The sequence below is a fragment of the Saimiri boliviensis genome, chromosome 8 (assembly GCF_048565385.1).
Source record: "Saimiri boliviensis isolate mSaiBol1 chromosome 8, mSaiBol1.pri, whole genome shotgun sequence".
NCBI lineage: Eukaryota > Metazoa > Chordata > Mammalia > Primates > Cebidae > Saimiri > Saimiri boliviensis.
In genome coordinates, this window is record NC_133456.1 from 27,456,604 (window position 1) to 27,478,563 (window position 21,960).

Below are 21,960 nucleotides of genomic sequence, written 5' to 3' on the forward strand. Positions count from 1 at the left end.
TATAGACATAACATAGAATATTCTGACCTTCTGCTCATGTCTCCTAAGGCCAGAGAAGGTAGTTGAGATTTACTCTTTCTTTAGCATATGTAAAAATAAAATATTCATATATCTGTTTGTTTTCAGACCACTGGTTTTAGCTGCCTCTTAATCCTGGAGATTCCTGAGACCAGTCACTTTGACCCCTGTTTATCCATTTCACAAGTATCTCCTGAGCCCCTGTATGTCAGGAGTACAGCAATGAAACAGACAGACACAGCTCTTGCCTTCATTAGGGCTCAATGACCTGGCTCTAGAGACAGACATGAAACAAAAAATTATACAAGCAGAGATTCACACTCAACAAATAGTCCACATCTCTCTACAGCATCCAGCACAGAGCTTGGCACATGATAGGTGCTTCTACATGGATATGTGAGTGTTTCTGTGACATATACAGAAAAACTGACCAGCTGAGTTCATCCTAGCATCAAGAACTCAATGCTTTGAGTTTCAGAGTAGGAGAAAACATGAAAAATCAGGAGATCTGTGTTCTAGTTCCTGCCTTCCCACTAACTACTAGAATTTTCTTGGGTAAGTCACTTAGTTTCTCTGAGCCTGCTTCCTTACTTGCAGAATAAACACTACTAAGTAAAAGTAAAATGGCTAGCCCTCATTAAAAGTAAAATGGCTAGCCCAGGTTCACCTACCTTGCCAGAAAGACAAGGAATAGCTGGAGCTGAGGTCTTCCTTAAACAAATGGCTCTAGTATAGGGGTCTGTGTGAAAGTTAGCTGCTGGGAAGATGGATTGGCATCTGGAAGGGATGAATCCCCTGGACCATGACACTAATAGTCCATGTCTGAACATGGGGAACACTGCACTTGACTTACCACCCACTGACTATTTAAAGGGGAACACGTTTTATACACTAGGAACACTAGGTTATATTTCTAAACAACAGGTCAGAGGAGACAGAAAATTACAGAAATGTTTTCTGTTTGTATGTTTTTACAAGCGGAAAAAAAAAACTAATTTTCTATCCACTCCGATAGTCAGTAGAAAATGGCTTAAAAACTTGAGGGCAGTTGTCAGAACTACCATGAAATAACCTTGAGCACTAGTCTAAAGCATGATTAGGGTGATTTGGCACCACCATTTCAGCAAGTTAGGGGCACAGTCCCCACACTAAGGTCTCAATGTTTTTTGTTTTTTTTTTCTCCGAGCAAAAAAAAATTCTAATGAATGCAGATCATCTTAAAAGAAATAACTATAACTTAGAAAACTAGTATGAAGCAATGACACAGCCAACTGTCTGAGCCTAAGGAGCAGGCCAAAATACTAGGTCTGGATAAACTAGGGACAAATAATCTTTGGAAACCCAGAACTTAGTTAATAATATCACTAATATGCAGCAAAAGATCATCTCATACTCTTTGGATTCTGGAGTAAGCAAAGGAGAGTAGGCTCAGACATGGACCCTTTCTTCCCTCTGCTACAAATTCCGGCGGTTGCGTTCCTCAACTAGCTGGGGCAAATACACAGAACCTTTGCTACAGTTTCTTGTCTTTTGCTTTCCCATCAGAGCTACTGACTTTTGCTTACTTGCTCCAAAATGTTAGAAAGCAAGTGGCCAGGCTTTCTTACACAACAACTACATCCTTCATATACAACTGTCTGGTCCTCCTGCCTCTCAGCAACTGAGCCTCTGTAATCTGGCCAGAGGAAAGCATCATTTCCATTAGAGTCCCTTTGGATAAGAGACTGCTGCCAAGCAGCATCTCTGTGGCCATTTCCCAAACCATTAATTTTGGCCTAACTTTGAGATGAGCTCTTCTCAAATCATTGTAAATTGAGACAACCATAGCCACTAAGGTCCCAGGACACTATTCCAACTCAACCTCCCTGAGATCCATCCTCCAAGAAGGCATAACAGTCTAAGAAGCCCAGGTGGGGCATCTCAGAAAGAGAAGAGACCCAGACTCCTTTACTACTCAGCCTTTCTACTTCTGTTAAACTCTCCCAACGAGAGAGGTCAGCCTCAACCACCGCAGTCTTCCATCCCCTCAGACCAGATCTCATGCTGGGACATACCTCCTCCAGCCCTGTTCTTTCCCTCTTGGATGGCACAAAGAGACAACTGGCTCCTGAAGGTAGGATCCATAGTGAGAGAAATTCTCTAGGGGTACCTCTCCAGGGGTGGTTGAGCCAACAAGAAGTCTCAGGGGAAGGAAGGTTAGGACTCTGTCCTACCTTGTCACTGTCCACTGTGTTCTGAGAGGTCCTAGAAGCAATGGAGATGGTGTCTGGTTGGCTGCTCCCATCCCCCTGGCTGTCAATATCCTCCACTCCATCCCTGCAGGAAGAAGAGAAAAAAAACAGGGGTGGGGGTGGGGGGAACCACTGTGGGTTTAGAGCGCACAAGGATTTCCGGCTGGGTGGGCAGAGCAGCGCCTCAGTACTTCTAGCAGGGATTTGTCTAAAATTATCCTGCTAAAGAGAATGGCCCTATGTGATTTTCAGTGATGTCACTTCTTGCGGTTAGTAAACACATAATCACTATGCTGATAACTAAATGCAAAATGACCCTCTTCCCCAAAAGTTCTCCAGTCTATGCTGCAGAAGGGGTGTACGTATATGTGAAAAATACATAGGGGGTGTGTGTGTGTGTGTGTGTGTGTGTGTGTGTGTGTGTGTGTGTATTTATATTACTGGGAATGGGTCTGTAACAGGCAGTAGGAAGATATATATCCTACTTAGAGCCTAGGCATCTATCCAAGTGATTAGGTCATTTCCAATAATCACAAGTTCAGGGTATTCAAGTTTTTGTACATACTGTAATTAGGATGAGGGTTCATTTACAGCTGAGCTATAAAGAAAACAGAAGTGATAAGATTTCTTTTTTTCATTTTTATTTTTTGAACAGAGTCTCATTCTGTCACCTAGGCTGGAGTGCAGAGGCGTGATCTTGTCTCACTGCAACCTTTGCCTTCCAGGTTCAAGCGATTCTCCTGCCTCAGCCTCCCAAGTACCTAGGATTCCAGGCACCTGCCAGCATGCCCAGCTAATTTTTGCATTTTTTTGTCGAGACAGGGTTTCACCCTGTTGGCCAGGATGGTCTCAAACTCCTGATCTCAGGTGATCCACCCACCTTGGCCTCCCAAAGTGCTGGGATTACAGATGTGAGCCACTGCATCTGGCCAAGATTTCTTTTAAACTTGTGTTTCTTCTGTTCAAGAAAACAGATTGAGTGGAATATTGCCTCCAGGGAATATTATCACTGGGAAATTCCTGATATTGGACCCTCAACTCCTGGGTGTGGAGGAGGAATTTATTGCCTTCCTCTGGGTGAGTTTTGAGGATCTCATGCATATTTATCATGATTTCTTATCAATACAGAAGGCCAAGGCATTCTCTCAAAGACTGGAGAACAGTCACAGGTTCCACAGCAGCTTTGGAGCCAGCTGTGCTGAGTGTCAGCTAAGAGTCTCCTGAGTCACGCCTGGCATTTAGACCCCTTGCTGGGCCCTGTACCATACAGCTGTCCCACTCCCATGTTCTTTCAACTCTCCAGCTGTAGAACTGTGCCCCCATCCTATACTGAGCTCACAGCCATGGCCAAGAAGGACTGGATATCTGGAAACTAATGAAGGCTGCAAGGTCTGTGCCTGGAAAAGCTGGTGGCAATGTAGGGTTGGGGTTGGGTGAATTAGCACAGAAAATGACAGCTCTTCCCATGAGTGCTTTTAAAAAAGACACCCTGATGATGTTTGTGGAGAAGTAATGGCATCAGGGGACAAGGAAACTGACAGCCTGAGAATCCTACCACATGAACAAAGTGACACAAATAACGAATTCACCTCAAAGGGTCTAAATGATTATGCTCTGGTATATGTGTGAATGTATGTAGATGTCTGTGTATGCAAATACCCATGCATGTGCACATATATACACAGAATGTCTATTCATCATAAAAAGTATTTTCACCCACCCAGAACACTTCTAAGTCAACTGCTCTCTCACCATCATTTGTGGGCTTAGGAAATGCCAATTTATTTTAATAACATAAGCCACACATTCGTAGGAAGGAAAATCTGCTGTAAAAAGAATTTATGTGACGCATTTCAAAACCAAAAATAAAGGACTTTTAGATCATCTGTTGTTTTGGATTATCTGGGTGAGCGCTCCCCACCATGTGTAGACAGTTGAGAGCTGGCTGTACTTTCTGCTTCCCATTATTATGGCCCATTGTGGGCCCTTCTGGTCTACTCCAGATGAAGCCACTTCTGGGGGATGTGGGGAGCCCACCTAGGAGTGTAGGTAGCATTCCCCAGCCAATGCACTTCTCTATAAACTCTCCATATCCAGGAACCTAAGCTACTGGAATTAAAGACTGCCTGGCTATTCTCCGAAGAATATGCCAAGGTTTCTCACCCACCCATCATAGGACAAGAGAAAAGGTCAGAGCAGAGCAAAGGGCATTTCCAAGATAGGCCTTTCCCATGTTCTAGAAATGCTCAAACTCTCCTACTATAGGAAAAAGAGGCTATTTCAGGGTAAATAACCCTAGTGAGCCTCACCTGAGTATCCTCTCTATGGTCCTAGACCACAATTTCTTTATAATTGTTTCCTTTCTAACTTCTTTATTAAAGTAGGGATTCCCTGAAGCATGACCTGTCCCCACTGCCAGACTTTAGTCCATCCCCTCCTTACCTGGACTCTGGACACAGACAACTGAAGTCAAAATGATCCCTCCCCCAGAATAGTTATAATTTGTCCATGCAGCACTGAGGAGGTGACCTTATCCTGGTCATGTAGGTCTTGGGGCTTCTGCTGCGTGGAATTTTCTCTACCATAGTCACACCCTTCTTTTGGCTACCACCTCACTCAGGACTGCTGCTGCTTCATAGACCCTTAAATGGCTCCCTACCCTGCTTGTCCTGGTTGGTGTCTTAAGAGTGAATGAAATCCTCCAGATTTATTCCATTCATGTACAGGGGAGGAGGGAAGAAACTGTTACCACCAGTGACCATCTCGGCTAGAACCCTGGGCTTTTTTTTCTTCAAAATTTATGAGAAGTTTTTGTATGCTTTCTTTGGAAGTGTCCCCCGAAAGAGTTATTATAAGTGTCACATGGAGACTTGGGAAAGAAATACTTAAGAAGTCATCTATGGGTTTAGACAAAACTGGGATTCAGAAGGGTCCAGAAAGATATGAGAAATATGTCCTCTTCTGCCCAATGACATTGCTTATCATAGGTTAGTGAAGGTGAGGTCTCTGTGGGGGTTGCAGTAAGAGCTGCAATGAAACTACCACCCCACACATTACAGTACACAAAGCCATTTCACTATCTAATATCTAGCCAGCCCAAAGGGTTACTCCACTCTAGGGCTCATCTCAAGTTCCCTTTCTTTGAATTCTTATAGAATTTATGATCCCTATAGGTGGTTCTAGTCTATTTCATGTGTGAGACATGACTATTAGATGGCTTGTAAGGGAACTGACTCATCTTACCCTTTCTTTTATCTTGCAGCACCTAGCAGAGTGTTTATTAAATAAGAGGTGCTCAGTGAAGCCCTGCTGAATTTGACACTGGTGAGATGCTTAAAGATGAGATGACTCATCCTAGGTAGAACTCACAGGCATTCCTGGAGAGTGCCACTGTGCAGGGCACATCCCCCTCCAGAAGCAAAGATTCATCCCATTCCCGCACCCAGAAGCCTGGGAGGCAGGCAGTGCTGGAGGGAGAGGCGCTGGTTACCTCTTACTATTGTTCCTCTGTTTGGCTGGTGTTTTGGGGAGCTGAAGTGGCTCCTTTAAAGCTCCTTTCAGGTGAATGATCCTTTCTTGAATCACTTCTCGAATGTTCTTGATCCACTCCTGCTTGGTTTCGATGTTGGAGGCCTGGAGTGCCACAGGGAGAAAGACTGAGAACCCCAACTCCCATCATCTTGCCAAAAACAGTTCTCAACCCTCCACCTGCAGTCTTTTTCCATTATTTTCAAGGATTCCATATGTTTGGGGAGTTTATTTTTCATTTCATACTTATGACTTTTCAATACCAGAAACAGGCTTCTTCAACTCCCAGGGCAGCACTCTGACCTCAAGACTCAATGCAGAATTACTTGCACGGGAGTAACTGTCAAAGTATTTTATAACCCAATAAAGCACTGACCAATCCTGATATCTGCCCTGGAGCTGGAACAGTATCTGAGGGTTCCCCCGGGACAGGGGTTAACATTTGGGTTGCTAGATCCTGGGAAGTTCTAATGGGCACTGGGAGAGGCAGTATCTACTTCCCAATCAGTATGGATATATGTCAGGATGTTCGCCTAGCATGGATACACAAACTTGTACTGACTAGAAGTCAACCTTGGGTTTGTGGCAAGCTAACTCTGTTAATTGAAGGCACTGCTATCATTTTATACTGATCCAATTTGTCTTGGTAGATTTTTTTTTTTTTTCTGGTAATTCTGCCTCACAACAGGTAGCAGCTATGCTGGCAATTCAGAGTGAAGAAGTGTGAAGCTTTTGTTGGGGCTGGACCATCTTCTCTTTGGTGATAGGCACTTTCCTGACAAGTAAATGACTGCTGGGAGCTCCATTATCTCCATGATCGCTGCTCAGCCACGCTAACATCACTGCTGCACCCCAGAGAGCTGCAATGACTCAAGGCTGCCCTCTGGTGAAAGGCCCCTCTTGACACTTCTTTCCATCATTATGGTCCCCATGCTAACGTGATTTACTAGAGGTTTAAGAATGTAGGTTCCCAGGGAATAAGATCCATATCCTGTACAGTTATCCCCCACCACACTAGGCACTATGCCTTTTACAGAAGCTATTTAAGAAAAAATGTCAAATTAATGTGGAGCAAATCAAGGTGACTTTTGTCAAAGGGTCAATTGTTCTTGCCATCTGAAGGAAGACATACGGACACAGCACAGTTTAAGTGGACCTTGCTGAGGTGGCCCCACAGGTCACTCCCTGATCTCTTCCCTCTTGGTCACACATGTGCATGCACTTGAGGAGATTATGCGTCTTTGAGATTCTGGGTCTACCTTCATGACAGAATTTGTTTCTCAATACTCATGGGATGCTGCCATTCCCAAGAGAGGCCCATGGCTCAGTAGAGTGTCTAGGCCTTAACTTTCAGGTGTCAATTGCCCACCCCCCACCTTCTACTACCTCCAACCCTAGTCTTGTGCCTAGCAGAAGGCAGTACTTACTTTCAGCACTGTTTTATTGTCTGAGGATGGGGTGCGCCCAGACCACAAGGCAAATTTGCAGGGGTCGCCCTCCACGTGCTCGGTCACACCCAGCTCTGAGGTCTGTAGACAGGAAATGCCTGTGAGAGGCGGGGAAAGGGAGGGCAGTGGGGAAACTTAGGGCTGGGGTGGGAAGGGAAAGGCAACAAAGAGGAGAGGACCGAGGGAGGGGCTTCTGTCAATCAAACTTTAACAGATTGGATATTCTGTTCATCTACCCAGGATGGAAGGACCTACAGGCACGTGCCTGATTAGCAGGTACCAGGGAGGGAAGGTGAAGAGGGAGGTGCTAAAAGCAAACAGAAAGAAGAACTGTGAACTCTAAAATGCAGACGTGGAAGGTGGGGGGGGGGGGGGTGCTTTCCAAACAGAAGGCATTTTCATTTGTCCAGGATGTTTTTGGTGTGGAGGCCAGGGAGATGAGATGAGTGTGTCCAGATCCCTTCCTGCCCATGGGTTCTATGAAAGCAGGGAGTCTTGTCTTACCCCACCTGCCCCACCTACCAGTAGCTTGTTCTTGTAAACATATTTCGTGTGTCCTGTAGAGTCTTTGATCTCCTTGCTAAAAACCAAGGAGATCTCAAAGAGGAACAAGTGCCGCTCCCGCCCCTTCCGGATCAGCGACTTTGGGTCCCACACTTGAAAGGCATCCTGAAGAATCAACTCCCCCTGCACGTCCAGGTTCTCGTCGAACCCTGAAAAACACCCATTTCCACCCTGTAGAGTTTCTCTATGGCCAGTCAGGGACCATGTTCCACTCCCCTTTTGGAGAAAGACCTCTCTTACTGTTAATCCTCAGTTCCTACAGGGTTTCTCTCTCTCTGCTAACTCCAGAGACTCCTGAACATTTTCACAGACATCTCTGAGAACTGCAATTAGACCTCTCCTGCCCAATTTCTGCACCATGACTTTAATATTCGTGGAATCTCCTGCAAAGGTCCTATGCAACCTCACATCCTCACACACTCACTGTTGGCTTCCTGTAAGGGCAGATCCCATAGCTCCTTTGTCCTCCACAGCTTTCTACTGTTCCTGACTTGCAGCTATGAGTGGGGCTGAGGACAAACACTGCCTGACTGAGTGTCTTCAGCTCCTCTTTATTTGTCATTACCTTAATTTTTTTTTTTTTTTTTTTTTTTTTTTTTTTTTTTTTTTTGGAGACAAAGTCTTGCTCTGTTGCCCAGCTGGAGTGCAGTGGCATGACCACAGCTCACTGCAGCCTTGAACTCCCAGGTTCAAGTGATCCTCTTACCTTAGCCTCCCAGGTAGTTGGTCTATACATACGTGCTACCATGTGCGGCTAATTTTTGTCTTTTTTGTAGAGACAAGGTCTCCCTATGTTTCCCAGGCTGGTCTTGGGCTCAAGTGATCCTCCCACCTTGGCCTCCCAAAGTGCTAGGATTACAGGCGTGAGCCACTGTGCCTGGCCCACCTTAATTCTTAGATTCTATTTCTAGAATTCCTCCCTTTGATTGCTTTGCACAAGCATTTAAGTTTATATTTACACCACTTTAAGTTTTTAAGAGAGGCTCTCAAATGTTATTGTGCATAGAATCACCTGGAGAGCTCGTGAAAACATAGATTACTGCCCACCCCCAACCTCCCCAGATATTCTGATTCAGTAGGTGTGGGGTGAGCCCATAAATGTGCACTTCGGATAAGCTCCCAGGTGCTGTTGCTGCTGGTGGTAAACAAACCATTCATGGAGTAGCTGGATCCAGAGCATAGGTCACGGACCAACTGGAGGAGCTGGGTACTTGCAGAGGATGACATCCAGGTTGGAGGGGAAGGGGAGGTACAAACAGACAGTAAAGGAGTGGAGAAACTGTGTGAACACGAATACATTCAGATGGCTCCTGCTCAGTCTAGGGAAGATAGCCAGGGCTCCTTTGCTCTAAGAATTGAGGCTTCTGGTCCTAAGGATGGTCCAGAAGTATGGAGACTGGATCAAGTCTCCTAAGGTAGTATTGGTGGTACTGGCAGAGTAGGATGGAGTCCAGAAGAAAAACAGCCCATGTGCTTACATACTTGCAAGACTATACACATTTCCTTTAGCATGCATAAAAAATGTTAAATCTTTTTTTTTTTTTTTTTTAAAAACATGGTGTCTTGCTCTATTGCCCAGGCTGGAGTGCAGTGGGATGATCTCGATTCACAGCAACCTCCACTTCTTGGGTTCAAGTGATTCTCACACCTCAGCCTCCTGAGTAGCTGGGATTATAGGCACGTACCACCACGCCTGGCTAAGTTTTGTATTTTTAATAGAGATGGGTTTTGTCATGTTGGCCAGGCTGGTCTCAAGCTCCTGACCTCAAGTGATCCACCCACCTTGGCCTCCCCACAAAAAATGTTAAATCTTAACTCATCTAACAAATTCTGCCTCAATATGTCTGCTCTGCTCACTCATTTTGCAGTGTTAAAGACCACTTTACTGGAATCTTACTCTACAGGTTTCTTATCCTAAGAAGATAGTTCCAGCTGACTGAAGTCTTATTGGAGTTCTTTGGCTGGACTTACCTTCTAGGAGGACAAAATGCTGGTTGCACGAGAATGTGAAGGTATTTAATGCCACTCAATAGTACATTCAAAAATGGTTAAAATGGTAAATGTATGTTATACATATTATGTGTATTTTATCACAATAAAAAGGACATAAGGCCGAAGATGGTATGTTTTGTGTGTGTCTATGTGTGTTTATGTGATCAGGATTTCTATTCATTGTGATGACCAAGGCAATGCAATGCAGATGCTATGCGGACTAGCAAGACTGCTGTGGGTTGGGGGATCTCGCACACCAACAGTGAGGATAATGGCCTGTCCTGGACTCTCTCATGTCCACCTAACCTCCAGTGGCTTAGGCCTGGTCCTTCCTGGCAGCAGGGTGCTAGCCAAGTTGGTTCTTGTGGAGGCCCTCTCATATGACAAGGGTCTATGTAACTAGTTGACCTTTCTTCTCTCTTCCAGCCTCATACCTTGTCTAACTTCAGGCCACTCCCTCCCATGATGCAAGCTTCCCCGTCTTAAGGAAGACCAGAGGCTTCCCCAGTGCTGGGAGGACAGCTACCTTCCAGCATGCTGACATGCATGGCATCATTGGCTTTCTTTGGGACACTGAGCATCACTTCCAGGCCATCCTTGAGCTCCCCTTTCCCTTCTTCACAGCAAGTTAAAAGTTCCTGGGGAAAAAAAATTCCGGACACAATTAGGGTCACCTCCCCCAGCTTCCTCCCACCACCTAACCCACCAAGGAAATTATAGACCAGCTTCACTCTCTGTAATGGTTCCCTCTGAGCTACAAAGAAAGTGAGGTGAGGTGGGGAAAGAGGTTATCTCCAAGAATTCAACCACTACTTTTCTCCCATACTGAGCTTTGTCAGCCCAATCTAGCCCAAACTAACTCAATCCAATCCAACTCCCAAATTGATTGACCAGTCAGCAACTGAGGCCTTCTCTGTCACTGGACTGCCCTCTTAGAGAGGGGACTACCCCAGCAAAGCACATGAACAGAGGTGCAGTATTTTGTAATCCAATAAAGAGACGAAAGAGAAGGATGAGGAGAATAAAGGGAAGATAAAGAGTGTGCTACACAGCACTCATATATCCCTGCATGCCTACTGCGAACACCACTTTTATTTACAAGCCTCTACAGCCTGAATGCTGGCTTCCATCTTACTGGGAACAATCTGAGGTTGGAGAGACTTAACAGGCTTATGACATTCCAGAATAATAAACTATTTTTAGATCATATGGATCAGGAATTCCTAATCTGGGCCAATAGATGGGATTCTAGACTATTTCATTGTCAGATGAGGTAAGTGCGATTAAGAGAGATGAAGTGATTTTCCTCAGGCTATATAACTCAGTGGAGGCTACGCTGGGGCCTGAATCCAGGTCTCCTGAATCCAAAACTGGCACTTTATTCACCACATCAATCCTGTGTCTCCTATATTCTGTCCCCCACTGAGACTTCCAGGGGCAATACCCTCCTTCTTTTACCTCCTGGGGAGCTGGGGAGCATGTCCTTTCTTTTGTATTTCCTCATTGGAGACTTGGCCATCACCATCCCCCAAAAAGATACATAGTATCTGGTTGGTGGAGAAAAGATCATTTCCAACTATGTGGAGAATCATAACACCCATTTGGAATGATTTTTGCTTAAACCAGAATGTTCGCTTTTCATTTTTCCTGTTAGGTTCACTGTATCTTGCTCACTTTGACACTGGGAAAGGAATGGTTAAGCAACAGATCTGCAAACTATACTCTCTCCTTGAGGGGGCAAGAGATGGGTGTTAAGTGAAGGTGCCTTTCCTAGAAAGAAGTTCACCAGGTCAAATCTTGTAAACATTTTAATGACAGGCTTCCTCACAAATAACCTAATGGTACTTGCTAGCAAGAGAGGACTTAACTAGAAAATGGTTTTTAATAGGATAAGTCTGGTCTGTCTAGGGCTTCTTACAGTAAACAGTCCTAGAATCTGTGGCTTTAGAGGCATGGATCTCTGGAAGGTGTCACATAAGCTATGCAACTATCTAAGTAAAAAGGGAATATCCTTAATGAGCAAATGGCTCTTTTCAGGGCAAGCCATACAATGTGATGCACATAATTTTCAGATCTTGTAGATCAGTCTGGCCACAGCATGTCCTGATGCTGCAAGAAAGGACGTGGAGCTGCCCTGGTGGTCCTGGCCCTTTTCCCTGTGTCAGCTCTGCCTTGGAATTACTTGTGTCCTTGAAATTATGAGTAAAGCTTTATACTTGGTAAGATATCTAATTAGTGAGAGTCTGACATAAAAATCTAATCCTTAGTGTTATATATTTCCATAGGGATAAGGGAGCTTTGAGTTTCCAAAGAAGTGTGCTACCTAGATCGCATGTTTGGGAGGGAGACGTGATCAGTTCTCAGCTCTGTCCTTGGCTCCAGTCAGTGTAAAGTCATCCTTGTTCAGAAAGTGGTATTTACTTCTGCCAACCTAAAGTTCTCAGATTCTCCTACCCCTTTCCTTATTTTAACTTTCCCAATCTTATTTTCATACATCACCAAAGAAAATCCTGGGGCAAAACATAAGAGAAAAAACAAGAAATATGCTTCAGTTTGTAACAGAAAACACGAATCAGTTTAATCCTCCCTGCCCAAAACAATTTATCAAGTCTACCAATCTACCATCAGGGTCAATAAATTTTCCCTGATCCTTGCTATACTTTATGATAAGGAGAAGCCTCCACATTTAATTTAGGATCCTTTCGTAAAGCCATAGCAGATTTACATGAAGAATGTTGAGCACACTGATATAAAGTTTCTACTTTCATGCCATACCTAAAGTGATGAACCCCAGAGGATACTGATAATTCAATATACATTTATTTGAAATAAAACTGACTTATGAAAATAAATCCCCTATTATTTATTTATAGGAAAAGCTCAGCAAACTGTTTTTCTCTTACTCAGCAGGCACTCTGCTACCAGCACATTTAAAAGAGACCAAAATTATATACTTCTTTTTTTTTTAAAAACAGAGTCTCGCTCTGTCCCGGGCCTGGAGTGCAGTGGCATGATCTCAGCTTACTGCAACCTCCCCTTCCCAGGTTCAAGCAATTCTCCTGTCTCAGTCGCCCAAGTAGCTGGGACTACAGGCGCATGCCACCACACCTCGCTAATTTTTGTATTTTTAGTAGAGACGGGGTTTTACCGTATTGGTCAGGCTGGTCTCAAACTTCTAACCTCAAGTGATCCACCCACCTCAGTCTCCCAAAGTGCTGGGATTACAGGCATGAGCCACTGAGCCCAGCCTATCTTCTTAAAAAACAATAATAATTTTATGACTTCCCTCACAGTCAAAATCCTGCCACTTTTTCTACTTCTTAGCTACCTCCATAGGCACCTCTTCCTTAAAACACTCAATTCTAGAACAAAGGTCCAGAGCCCAACCCTTCAACTGCCTTCAGCAAAACACAAGTCTATTCCATCCTAAACTTCCCTCCCTTGTCTGTGCCACGTAACTCATCCTAGGGGGCTTAAGCCTTACAGGATTCAAGGGAGAGGTAAAAAGCCACATTTTTTTTTAGAACTGCATCTTAGTTGATGTAAGACACTAGCATTGTGGATAGGTGAGTCAGCATCAGTTTGTCCTTTTTTTTTTTTTTTTTCCCCCCCTTTTTAAATTTACAACCCAACCAATTCTTGAAAAACCTTTGGGATACATACATTTACTTCTGTGGCCTTAGAGGCATGGCTCTCTTTAAAAATCATAAAAACTTTTTTGGTTTTAAAAAGTCTATTAGCACAAGAAAAATAATTTTACCTTTTATTTTATTCATTTATTTTTTGAGATGGAGTCTCACTCTGTTGCCCAAGCTGGAGTGCAGTGGCATGATACTGGCTCACTGCTGCCTCTACCTCCGAGGTTCAAGCAATTCTCATGCCTCAGTCTCTGAGTAGCTGGGATTACAGGCACACACCACCATGCCCAGCTAATTCTTTTGTAGAGACAGGGTTTCACCATGTTGACCAGGCTGGTCTTGAACTCCTGACCTCAAAGAATCCACCTGCCGTGGCCTCCCAAAGTGCTGGGATTACAGGCATAAGCCACTACACCTGGCCAACAAAAATAATTTTAAAAGGCCAAGCATTTAGTGGGACAGGAAAGTAGAAGACAATTATACACAAAATCTGGGCTAACGAGATTCCACTGTAACCAACCACAAAATTCAGTGCTAACTTTTGAATAGCCACAGGTAAAGAAGGGCCTAAGCATCTGTCATTTAAAGCTAGAAAGGGCACTCAGTTTTCAGAAGAGAGGATTCCTTACACCTCTGTCCTGAGATCTCACAAGAATTTCTTGTGAGCCTTTATATAAGGCATTTCAAAAAACAAAGAAAGGAAAGCAGTTTTGCCTGAACAGCTGAGATGTCTGCACACTCTTTTCTCACACTAGTCCTCATAGAGGCTGAGGGTGTGATATCCGATTGTAACACTTTAAGCTGTTTCTGCAGGGTTGGATGGCTGGAGTTCTGGAAGCACATGCCTGTAGCCTTTTCTAGGAGATGAGGAAGCAGAAGAATTGGAGAAAAGAGGCTGAAGGGAAATGATGGTGCATAGCTCCACCCTGACTCAGAGCACAGAAAAACCCACCAGGGCACAGGCTCCTGCACTTTCACTTCTCTGTTGCCCTCACGCCTCTCATCATGGAACCCTAAGTGCTAAGCCAGGGAGATTACATGGGCTGGGAATGGTGGACTCACTACTCCAGTATGACTAGAATGGTGGATTTGAAATTAAACTGGTTTTCAGGTTCAGTGAAGCGAGATTAGTTAAGTTTTTGCAGGCATCTCTAAACATAAGCTGAATTACATCAGTTTTTCTCTGAAATTACACAGTGTACTTATAACATATCCCCTACTATTCCTTTATCTTTGCATTAAAGGAGCAACCAGCAGGATATTCCAAATGAGGGAAAACTCTACCCCCAAACCTTAAGAGTATAGATGGGTGTTATTTAACTACCTGTGTCAATTCCCCAGGCTTTCTGTGGAAATGACATTATTTTCAGTGTATCAATGCATTATTTTACAAGAAGGATCAACCCAAATTACTTAGTGTTTTATATATTTGGTTATTTAACTTCTAAAGAAAATATTTTGAATGAAAATCCAAATCTCTTGGTTGGCTCCAGAAGAACCCCTAACATGTGAGGACCTATAGATAAAAGAATACCCTTGTGTTTTAATATGTACCCTTTGACTATTTTCCCTCAAAATCCTCATCATCTTGACATGCACAAATGCAGAGATTAAGGCAATGGTATATGCCACCCTGGCCTCTACTACCCATGTAAACTAGCACTGCCCTTAAGACTCTGACCTTTTTTTTTTTTTTTTTTTTTTTTTTTTTTTTGACTGAGTCTCACTTTGTTGCCCAGGATGGAGTGCAGTGGCACCATCTCGGATCACTGCAACCTCTGCCTCCCAGGTTCAAGCGATTCTTCTGCCTCAGCTTCCCGAGTAACTGGGATTACAGGCACACACCACCACACCTGGCTAATCTTTTTGTATTTTTGGTAGAGATGGAATTTTGCCATGTTGGCCAGGCTGGTCTCAAACTCCTGGCCCCAAGTGATCTCCCCACCTCAGCCTCCCAAAGTGCTGGGATGACAGGCATGAGCTACTGTGTCTCACCAGATTCTGATCCTTGATTTCATCAAAAGCAGGGGCTACCAGGAGGAATCTGCTTCTGGAAGGAGGGACAAGAAAGCATCTAGGGGCCAGCCAGTGCCTGAGAAGGCAATTGCTAAAAGTTGGGCAGTGGTAGGTAGATGAGAAAATGGTCACAACTTATTCCTGCTCCCATTTCTCCTCGTTCTGCCTTAAAAGAGGCACCTGGAATTCCATGGGATAGGACAGCAATGCCAGTGTGGGTTGAAGTGCTGCTCTAGGTGGAAGAAAGGTCTTCAGGCAGAAGCATTCCCATCCTTAGGGGCCAAAGCTGGAACTCTCTTGGCCCAGGCGGTAGGCAATGGAGGGGGAGGGGGAGGAGAGGGGAGGTACCTTCAGGAGCAGTTGATATTTGGTGATCCTTTGGACAGGCTTAATTAGGTAGGAAGAGATGGAGTTGGCCAGACCATGCCGCTGCTGTATCTCCTGTAGGGATGAAAAGAAGGTGTAATTAGACACAGAGTGGCATGTGCATGTGTGTGTGTTCTGAAAGGAGAGAGGCAGGAACCAGAAGAGGAAGAAAGAGGAAAAGGTAGACAAGTATGAGAAAATGGTCTTTGATAGGGAGAGGGGAGTAAAAAAAAAAGAAACAAAAGAGACCAAGATACATATAGAGAGAAAATAGGAGAGAGAGAGTAAAAAGGGAGAAAGGTTAGGGAACGAAGCAATGTGTGAAACAAACAGAAATTGGGCAAAAATGGAGAAAAAAAGAACAGTAGAAAAGAGAGCAGTAAGGTAAATAACAGAGTGGAAGGTAAGGAGAAATGACGTAGGAGTGAAAGGAAATAAACTTCCAAAAGGGGAGTACAGGGAAGGCAGAGAATGAGGCTTCAATTTCCATTTTGATGGCTCCTAATGAGCCTATCCCTGCCCTCAGTCTCCTTAAAATAGCAGAAAGATATCTCTCTTTTATTAATACCATCCTTCTCTTTAAATTTAACATACCCCAACTTAGGGTCATCACTTTCTTATAAATGTTTCATTGTGATCAATGGCACCTCCTTCATTCTTCAGGTCTCCTAAGCTAGAAATCAGAGAGTCAATTTTAGTAATTTCTCCGCTGTTATTTCTGGTGACAAATCTTTCCTTTCCATTTCCAGGGACATCACCTTCATCACTCATTCCCAGGCTAAGGCCATGGCCTCCAACTGCTGTTTGTGCTTCTATTCTCTCCTTTTAATCTACTCTGTAACCTACCTCCAAAATAATCTTCCACTCCCCAAAATCTAGGGGTTATAAGGGTCAGAAAAAGGTGTATTTTTGTCCCTGCCCTTAAAAAGCTTACAGTCTAGCTGAGAATACTCAATGCACATGAACTAGAGATCAACAAAGGACAATAGGGAAAATTGTACAGCCAATAAAAATAGAGAGAGGTTACGGGGGAGTGGAGGGGGGGTTGGGAGTGGCCGGGTGGTAGGTAGAGATAAGCCTCAACCTCACCTGGGGCTTAGAGGTGAGGTGGGCTGAGGGGGTGGGTTAAGTAAAAGATTAGAAGAATGACATTCACTCACATCAAACACAAAATGTACTAGCTGAAATAATCATTGTATGGTTAGGTGATGATGAGGATCGCAACTGAATGGTACAGAGGATGAACACCCACCTTTTATAAGAAGTGAAAAATATAGTTAGATATGCAAAGTTGGGTCATTGATGGGTTTGAGTTAGGAAAGAGTTAGGATATGATGGTAATTTTTTCAATAAAGCATCACAGATCTTAAAGAGAAAAAACAGCCGAGGCATGGCGTCTCATGCCTGTAATTCCAGCACTTTAGGAACCCGAGGTGGGAGTATCACTTGTGTCTAGGAGTTCAAAACCAGCCTGGGCAACATAGCCAGATCCCATCTCTACAAAAAATACAAAAATTAGCTGGGTATGGTGGCATATGCCTGTAGTACCAGATACTTGGGAGGCCGAGGTGGGAGGATCACTTCAGCCCAGGAGGTCAAGGCTATATAGTGAGCTATGATCATGCCACTGCACTCAGCCTAGGTAACAGAGAGAGACCCTGTCTCAAAACAAACAAACAAAAAACAACAACAAAAAGAAAAAAACACATGAGAGACAGAGAGACAAGTTACGAGGTTATTGGAAAGGCCCAGATGTGTGGACATAAAGTTACCACATGATCCAGCAATTCAAGTTCTAGGTATATACCCAAGAGAAATAAAATATACCCATACATGAACAACCCAAATATACGTAAACTGATAAATGTAAAAACAACATGTAGTATATTCACACAATGGAATAATACTTAGACATAAAGGGAAATGAAGTCCTGATGCATGAAACAAAATAGATGAACCCTGAACACATTATGCTAAGTGAAAGAAGCCAGTCACAAAAGAACATGCATTGACTCAATTTTTATGAAATGTCCAGGCAAGGCAGATCTATCTGTAGAGATATAAAGTATATATCATTGGTTGTTTGGGGGTGGGAGTTTGTGGTGGAGAGCTGGGGGGTGATAGCTAAAGGATACAGGACTGCTTTGTGAGGTGATAGAAATGCCCTAAAATTGACTGAAGGGATGGTTGCACATATCTGTCAGCACACACAAAAAACCACTGAATTCATGTTTTAAATGGTTGAAATGTATATCTGAAATCATCTCTCAATAAAGCTGTTATTTTAAAATAGGTCCAGGTATGCAATGTAGGGATAAGCTCTAAGCTAGAATTAGTGAGAATAAAGCATTGGGAAGAATAAAAGAGATACTTTCTTCTTTTTTTTTCTTTTTTAAAGATGGGGTTTCACCACGTTGGTCAGGCTGGTCCTGAAATCCCAACCTCGGGTGATCCGCCCACCTTGGCCTCCAAACTGCTTGGATTACAGGCATGAGCCACCATGCCTGGCCAAAAAAGAGATATTTTAAAGATGGACTAGATAGGACTTGTTATGGGCTATGAAGAATAGTAAAGGATAAAGAATAATAATTTTAAAAATTATTCCATTTCCTATCAGAAATTATTTCTATCCCAGAAAGCAGTAATTTTGTCACCATTTGCCTCTTCCGCAGAGGTGTGTGGTTACAAGACTTGTTTGAGGATGATGGGCAAAACAGCTACAGCTTAACTCTCTTCAGGCAATGGAACCTGTGAGTTTATCTGGGGCTTTTGGCAAGACAGCACAAGCAACAATGCACCTTTGACACTCTTCCCTCTCTGATGAGAAGCCCAGCTTCAGGAAGGCTGCATGTGGAGCAGCGAGGAAGGGGCCTATGTCAGTCAAACCAAACTGAGACATCACAGCCACGCTCTTCTCACATTTAGGGTCAAACGTTCTGGATCATGTGAATGTGTAACCCTTTCTAGGACTTTAATTCTCTGTGCTCTCTTAACAGTAATGGATATTAGGGGACTCTCTTTATTAAGGGTTTATCTCATTTAGAGAATGAGGGCCTAAAGCAGATGGTTCCTAAATGCAGACGTTAGGGAGACTCTTCTGACGAAATGAAAATAAGCTACAAAGATTATACCTTTTGGAAAGTTTTGAAAGCAATCAGAGAGTTTACTCTCCTCCTTCCCCACTTCCAGGGCAGACTTGAAGAACTCCGCCTGGACTGTTTTTCTGGCTTCTATCAGCTTTTCCAACTAAGGTAGAGGCTCGCTAGGCACTACATTGGAAATGGGGGGCAGGGTGGGAAATTTGGGGATATACCTGACTTATCAAAGCCTAGATATTGGCTAGAAATGGAGATGTGAAGTATGTAAGACTAAGGGAAAACACAGCCTAGTGCCAGGCACTGAGATGTTTACAAATATGAATCAGGCATAAAGTCTCAAGGAGCTCACAGGTGGAGGGAGATACGAGTAATAGAGAGGTACACTGCTAACCCGCCCAAAGGAAAATCATTACAAATGCTATAACAAAGATACAAGTACAAAGGAAAGGATTCATGCAGGAAGCAGCATGTGACCTTTAAAGGATAGGAAGAATTTTGGAGAGAGAGAGAAAGAAGGGTGTGTGTGTGTGTGTGTGTGTGTGTGTGTGTGTGTGTGTATGTGTGTGGTGTGGCGGGGACACAATCTATCCTAGGCAGAGAGAGCAGCGTGAGCAAAGATATGAAGCAGAAGAGTTTGAGGCATGCTCAGAGCACAGGACATGTATGTCAGAAAAGTGCTAAGTGGAAGATAGGACATGATACATTTAAAACATCAGAAAAAACCTTCTGGATACTGTTCATGAATAATCAACAGAAGCATCCTAAGGGAAAAAGATTCTCAATCAGAGGAAATGGTGGTATAGAGCACCCAATGTGATACCCAATAATATCAAGTCAAAGAAGTACTTTTCTTGGGGTCTTCTTTGGTCCCAAATCTAACCCCCGATACTCCAGTGTGGGACACATAGAGCCATTTCCATATTAATGCTCCATTAAAAAAATATGTGTGTTTCTTCATCTGGTTTTCCCTCATTAGAGTGTCATTTCTTTACTGAACATAAGACATTTATAGAATCACTTCTGTTGAGGCAGTCCCAGGCTAGAAAGATGCTCAAGGAAGATTTCTTTTGCACACCTGAGTACAAGAACCCTGTTTAAATGTCTTTTATTCTCCACGGGGCCTAGCCCACTACCTTGCATACAACAGACATCCAAACATTTATGAAAAAAAATGAAAACAGGTAGGCAGAAAGATAGATAACCTTTAAAAAGTTCTAAGTTTCTAGTTTGTCACTTCTGATATGACTACCAAAATGGCCGTCACTGCCATAGTCTGCCTCTCACTAAACTTTTTTTCCCCCAATTTCATTTTTCCCTCTTATTCATCCTTTGAATCCTGCAGGGATCCCTGTGATTTTGCTTACTATAAAGCCAATATATCACTCTCTTTGGGAATCAGCACTAAATAGATAGATCTCACCATTCACCAACAAGACTGTGTCATCATTCCAAACCAAAGGATCTGACAAGGCACGCTAGCCTCACTCTTTTCTTGGCTTCTATCATAGCAGAAGTGTTCAGGCCTGGCTGCACATCACTCTCACCAGAAACTAAAATATCCCAATGCTCAGGCCATAGGCCAATCATAGCAGAACCTCAGGCATGGGATTCAGGATCAGTTTTTTCAAAGCTTGCCAGGTGATTCCAATGTGCAGCCAAAGTCAAAACAATTGCATTAGAGAAGTGATTCTCAAACTTGAGTGGACTTCAGTCACCCAGAGGCCTCCTTAAAACTCAAGTTGTTGGGCTCCCCCCGAGAGATTCTGATTTAATAGATGTGGACTGAGGTCCAAGGATCACACTTCTGGAAACACTGTTTGTGAGAGCCGTATAAGAAGCAGAAGTGAAATACATTAATCAACAGCTGCATCACAGTGGGTCTGCTCTAAACATGTGCTTTATGGCTTCCTAGGTTTGTTGTGGAGGCAAGGAGACAAATTTGCTTCATCAAAAATCACATTGATTGACACAGGATAGGGTAAAACAAAATACAGGTATAGATATTTTTGGGTTTTTTTTTTCTATGCTTAAGGTTTGGAGTGGCCAGTAAAGAAAAATTAGGAACAAAGGATAGCTAAACATCCATTATGCTAAAGCAGAGAAGCATTTCCACCTGCTCATCGGCTGCTCAAAAATGGAAGAGCAAAACTTACATCAAAGAAGGTGCCCGCATGCTCCAGGATAAGCTGGTTGGAATCAGGCTTGTTTTTACAGTAGGTGACATACATCTGAAATTTGTCTGCCTAAAAAGAACAAAGATAATGACAGGTAAGTATACATTAGTTGCTCCCTTCTGTCCACAATGCTAAAGGGCCCAGCAAGGGCCATACAGTTAAAACCCTCAGATCCCAAGGGCTAGATTTTCTATGGCAAATGTTCTGTGCTCATCCAGCCCCCATGGTCCCCTAACAGACATGGAGATGTCTTTCTCCTGTCAGCATGTAGAAAAAGCTTCTGAAACTGAGCTCATTTTAATACTAGTTTGTGCTAGGAAGAATCAGGAAAAGCAACTCATACATCCTGATCTATTCTGAAATTGGACAGAACTTAGATACTGATTTTACCCTTTTTTGGATTACCTACAATTGTGCTCCCCATCTTGAAAAAAGATAGCATTTGCCCTTAATACAAAAACAAATAATGAAGATAAAGTACGTTCTCAGAGGTAGACCTGCTTGTACTCTAAATGTCTCCATTGGAGAGAGACAGAGGGGCATGTCAAGCAACTACCATCCCCAGCTTCCCAGAGCAATGACGGAGGTGGGCGAGGGAAGAGAAAGCAGATTGACCCCCTGGGGCAGAGGCTAAACGATGGTTCCTAACCAGATTTTGTTACTTCAAGCCAGGAACCTTATGGCTGGGTGAAAATTCATTTCTTATTTTCACCCAGCCATAAGGTTACTGGGAAAGGTATGTATATTTTGGCCACCAAATGCTTTTCTTATTTGGTGAAATGCTACTCATCTCAGAGCCTTTGGAACTTTGTGTTTGCATCCTCTTCTGAGACAGCAGCCCAAATATGTGTTTATTACAGCAGACTTCATTTACGCTAGCATTGTTC

At 43.5% G+C, this 21,960-nt stretch overlaps 1 protein-coding gene across 26 annotated transcripts in view; it reads right to left on the reverse strand.

Moving 5' to 3' along the window:
- The window catches only part of KALRN (kalirin RhoGEF kinase), a 711,287-nt gene that overhangs the window by 231,893 nt on the left and 457,434 nt on the right, over nt 1–21,960 (reverse strand). For all 26 annotated transcript variants that reach the window (XM_039477078.2, XM_039477077.2, XM_039477076.2 and 23 more), the window contains exons 27-33: nt 21,053–21,142; nt 15,784–15,876; nt 10,308–10,419; nt 7,748–7,938; nt 7,205–7,306; nt 5,740–5,882; nt 2,232–2,334 (exon numbers count right to left, since the gene is read on the reverse strand). In XM_039477078.2, the coding sequence (XP_039333012.2) occupies nt 2,232–2,334; nt 5,740–5,882; nt 7,205–7,306; nt 7,748–7,938; nt 10,308–10,419; nt 15,784–15,876; nt 21,053–21,142 (834 nt within the window). The remainder of the gene's footprint in view (nt 1–2,231; nt 2,335–5,739; nt 5,883–7,204; nt 7,307–7,747; nt 7,939–10,307; nt 10,420–15,783; nt 15,877–21,052; nt 21,143–21,960) is intronic.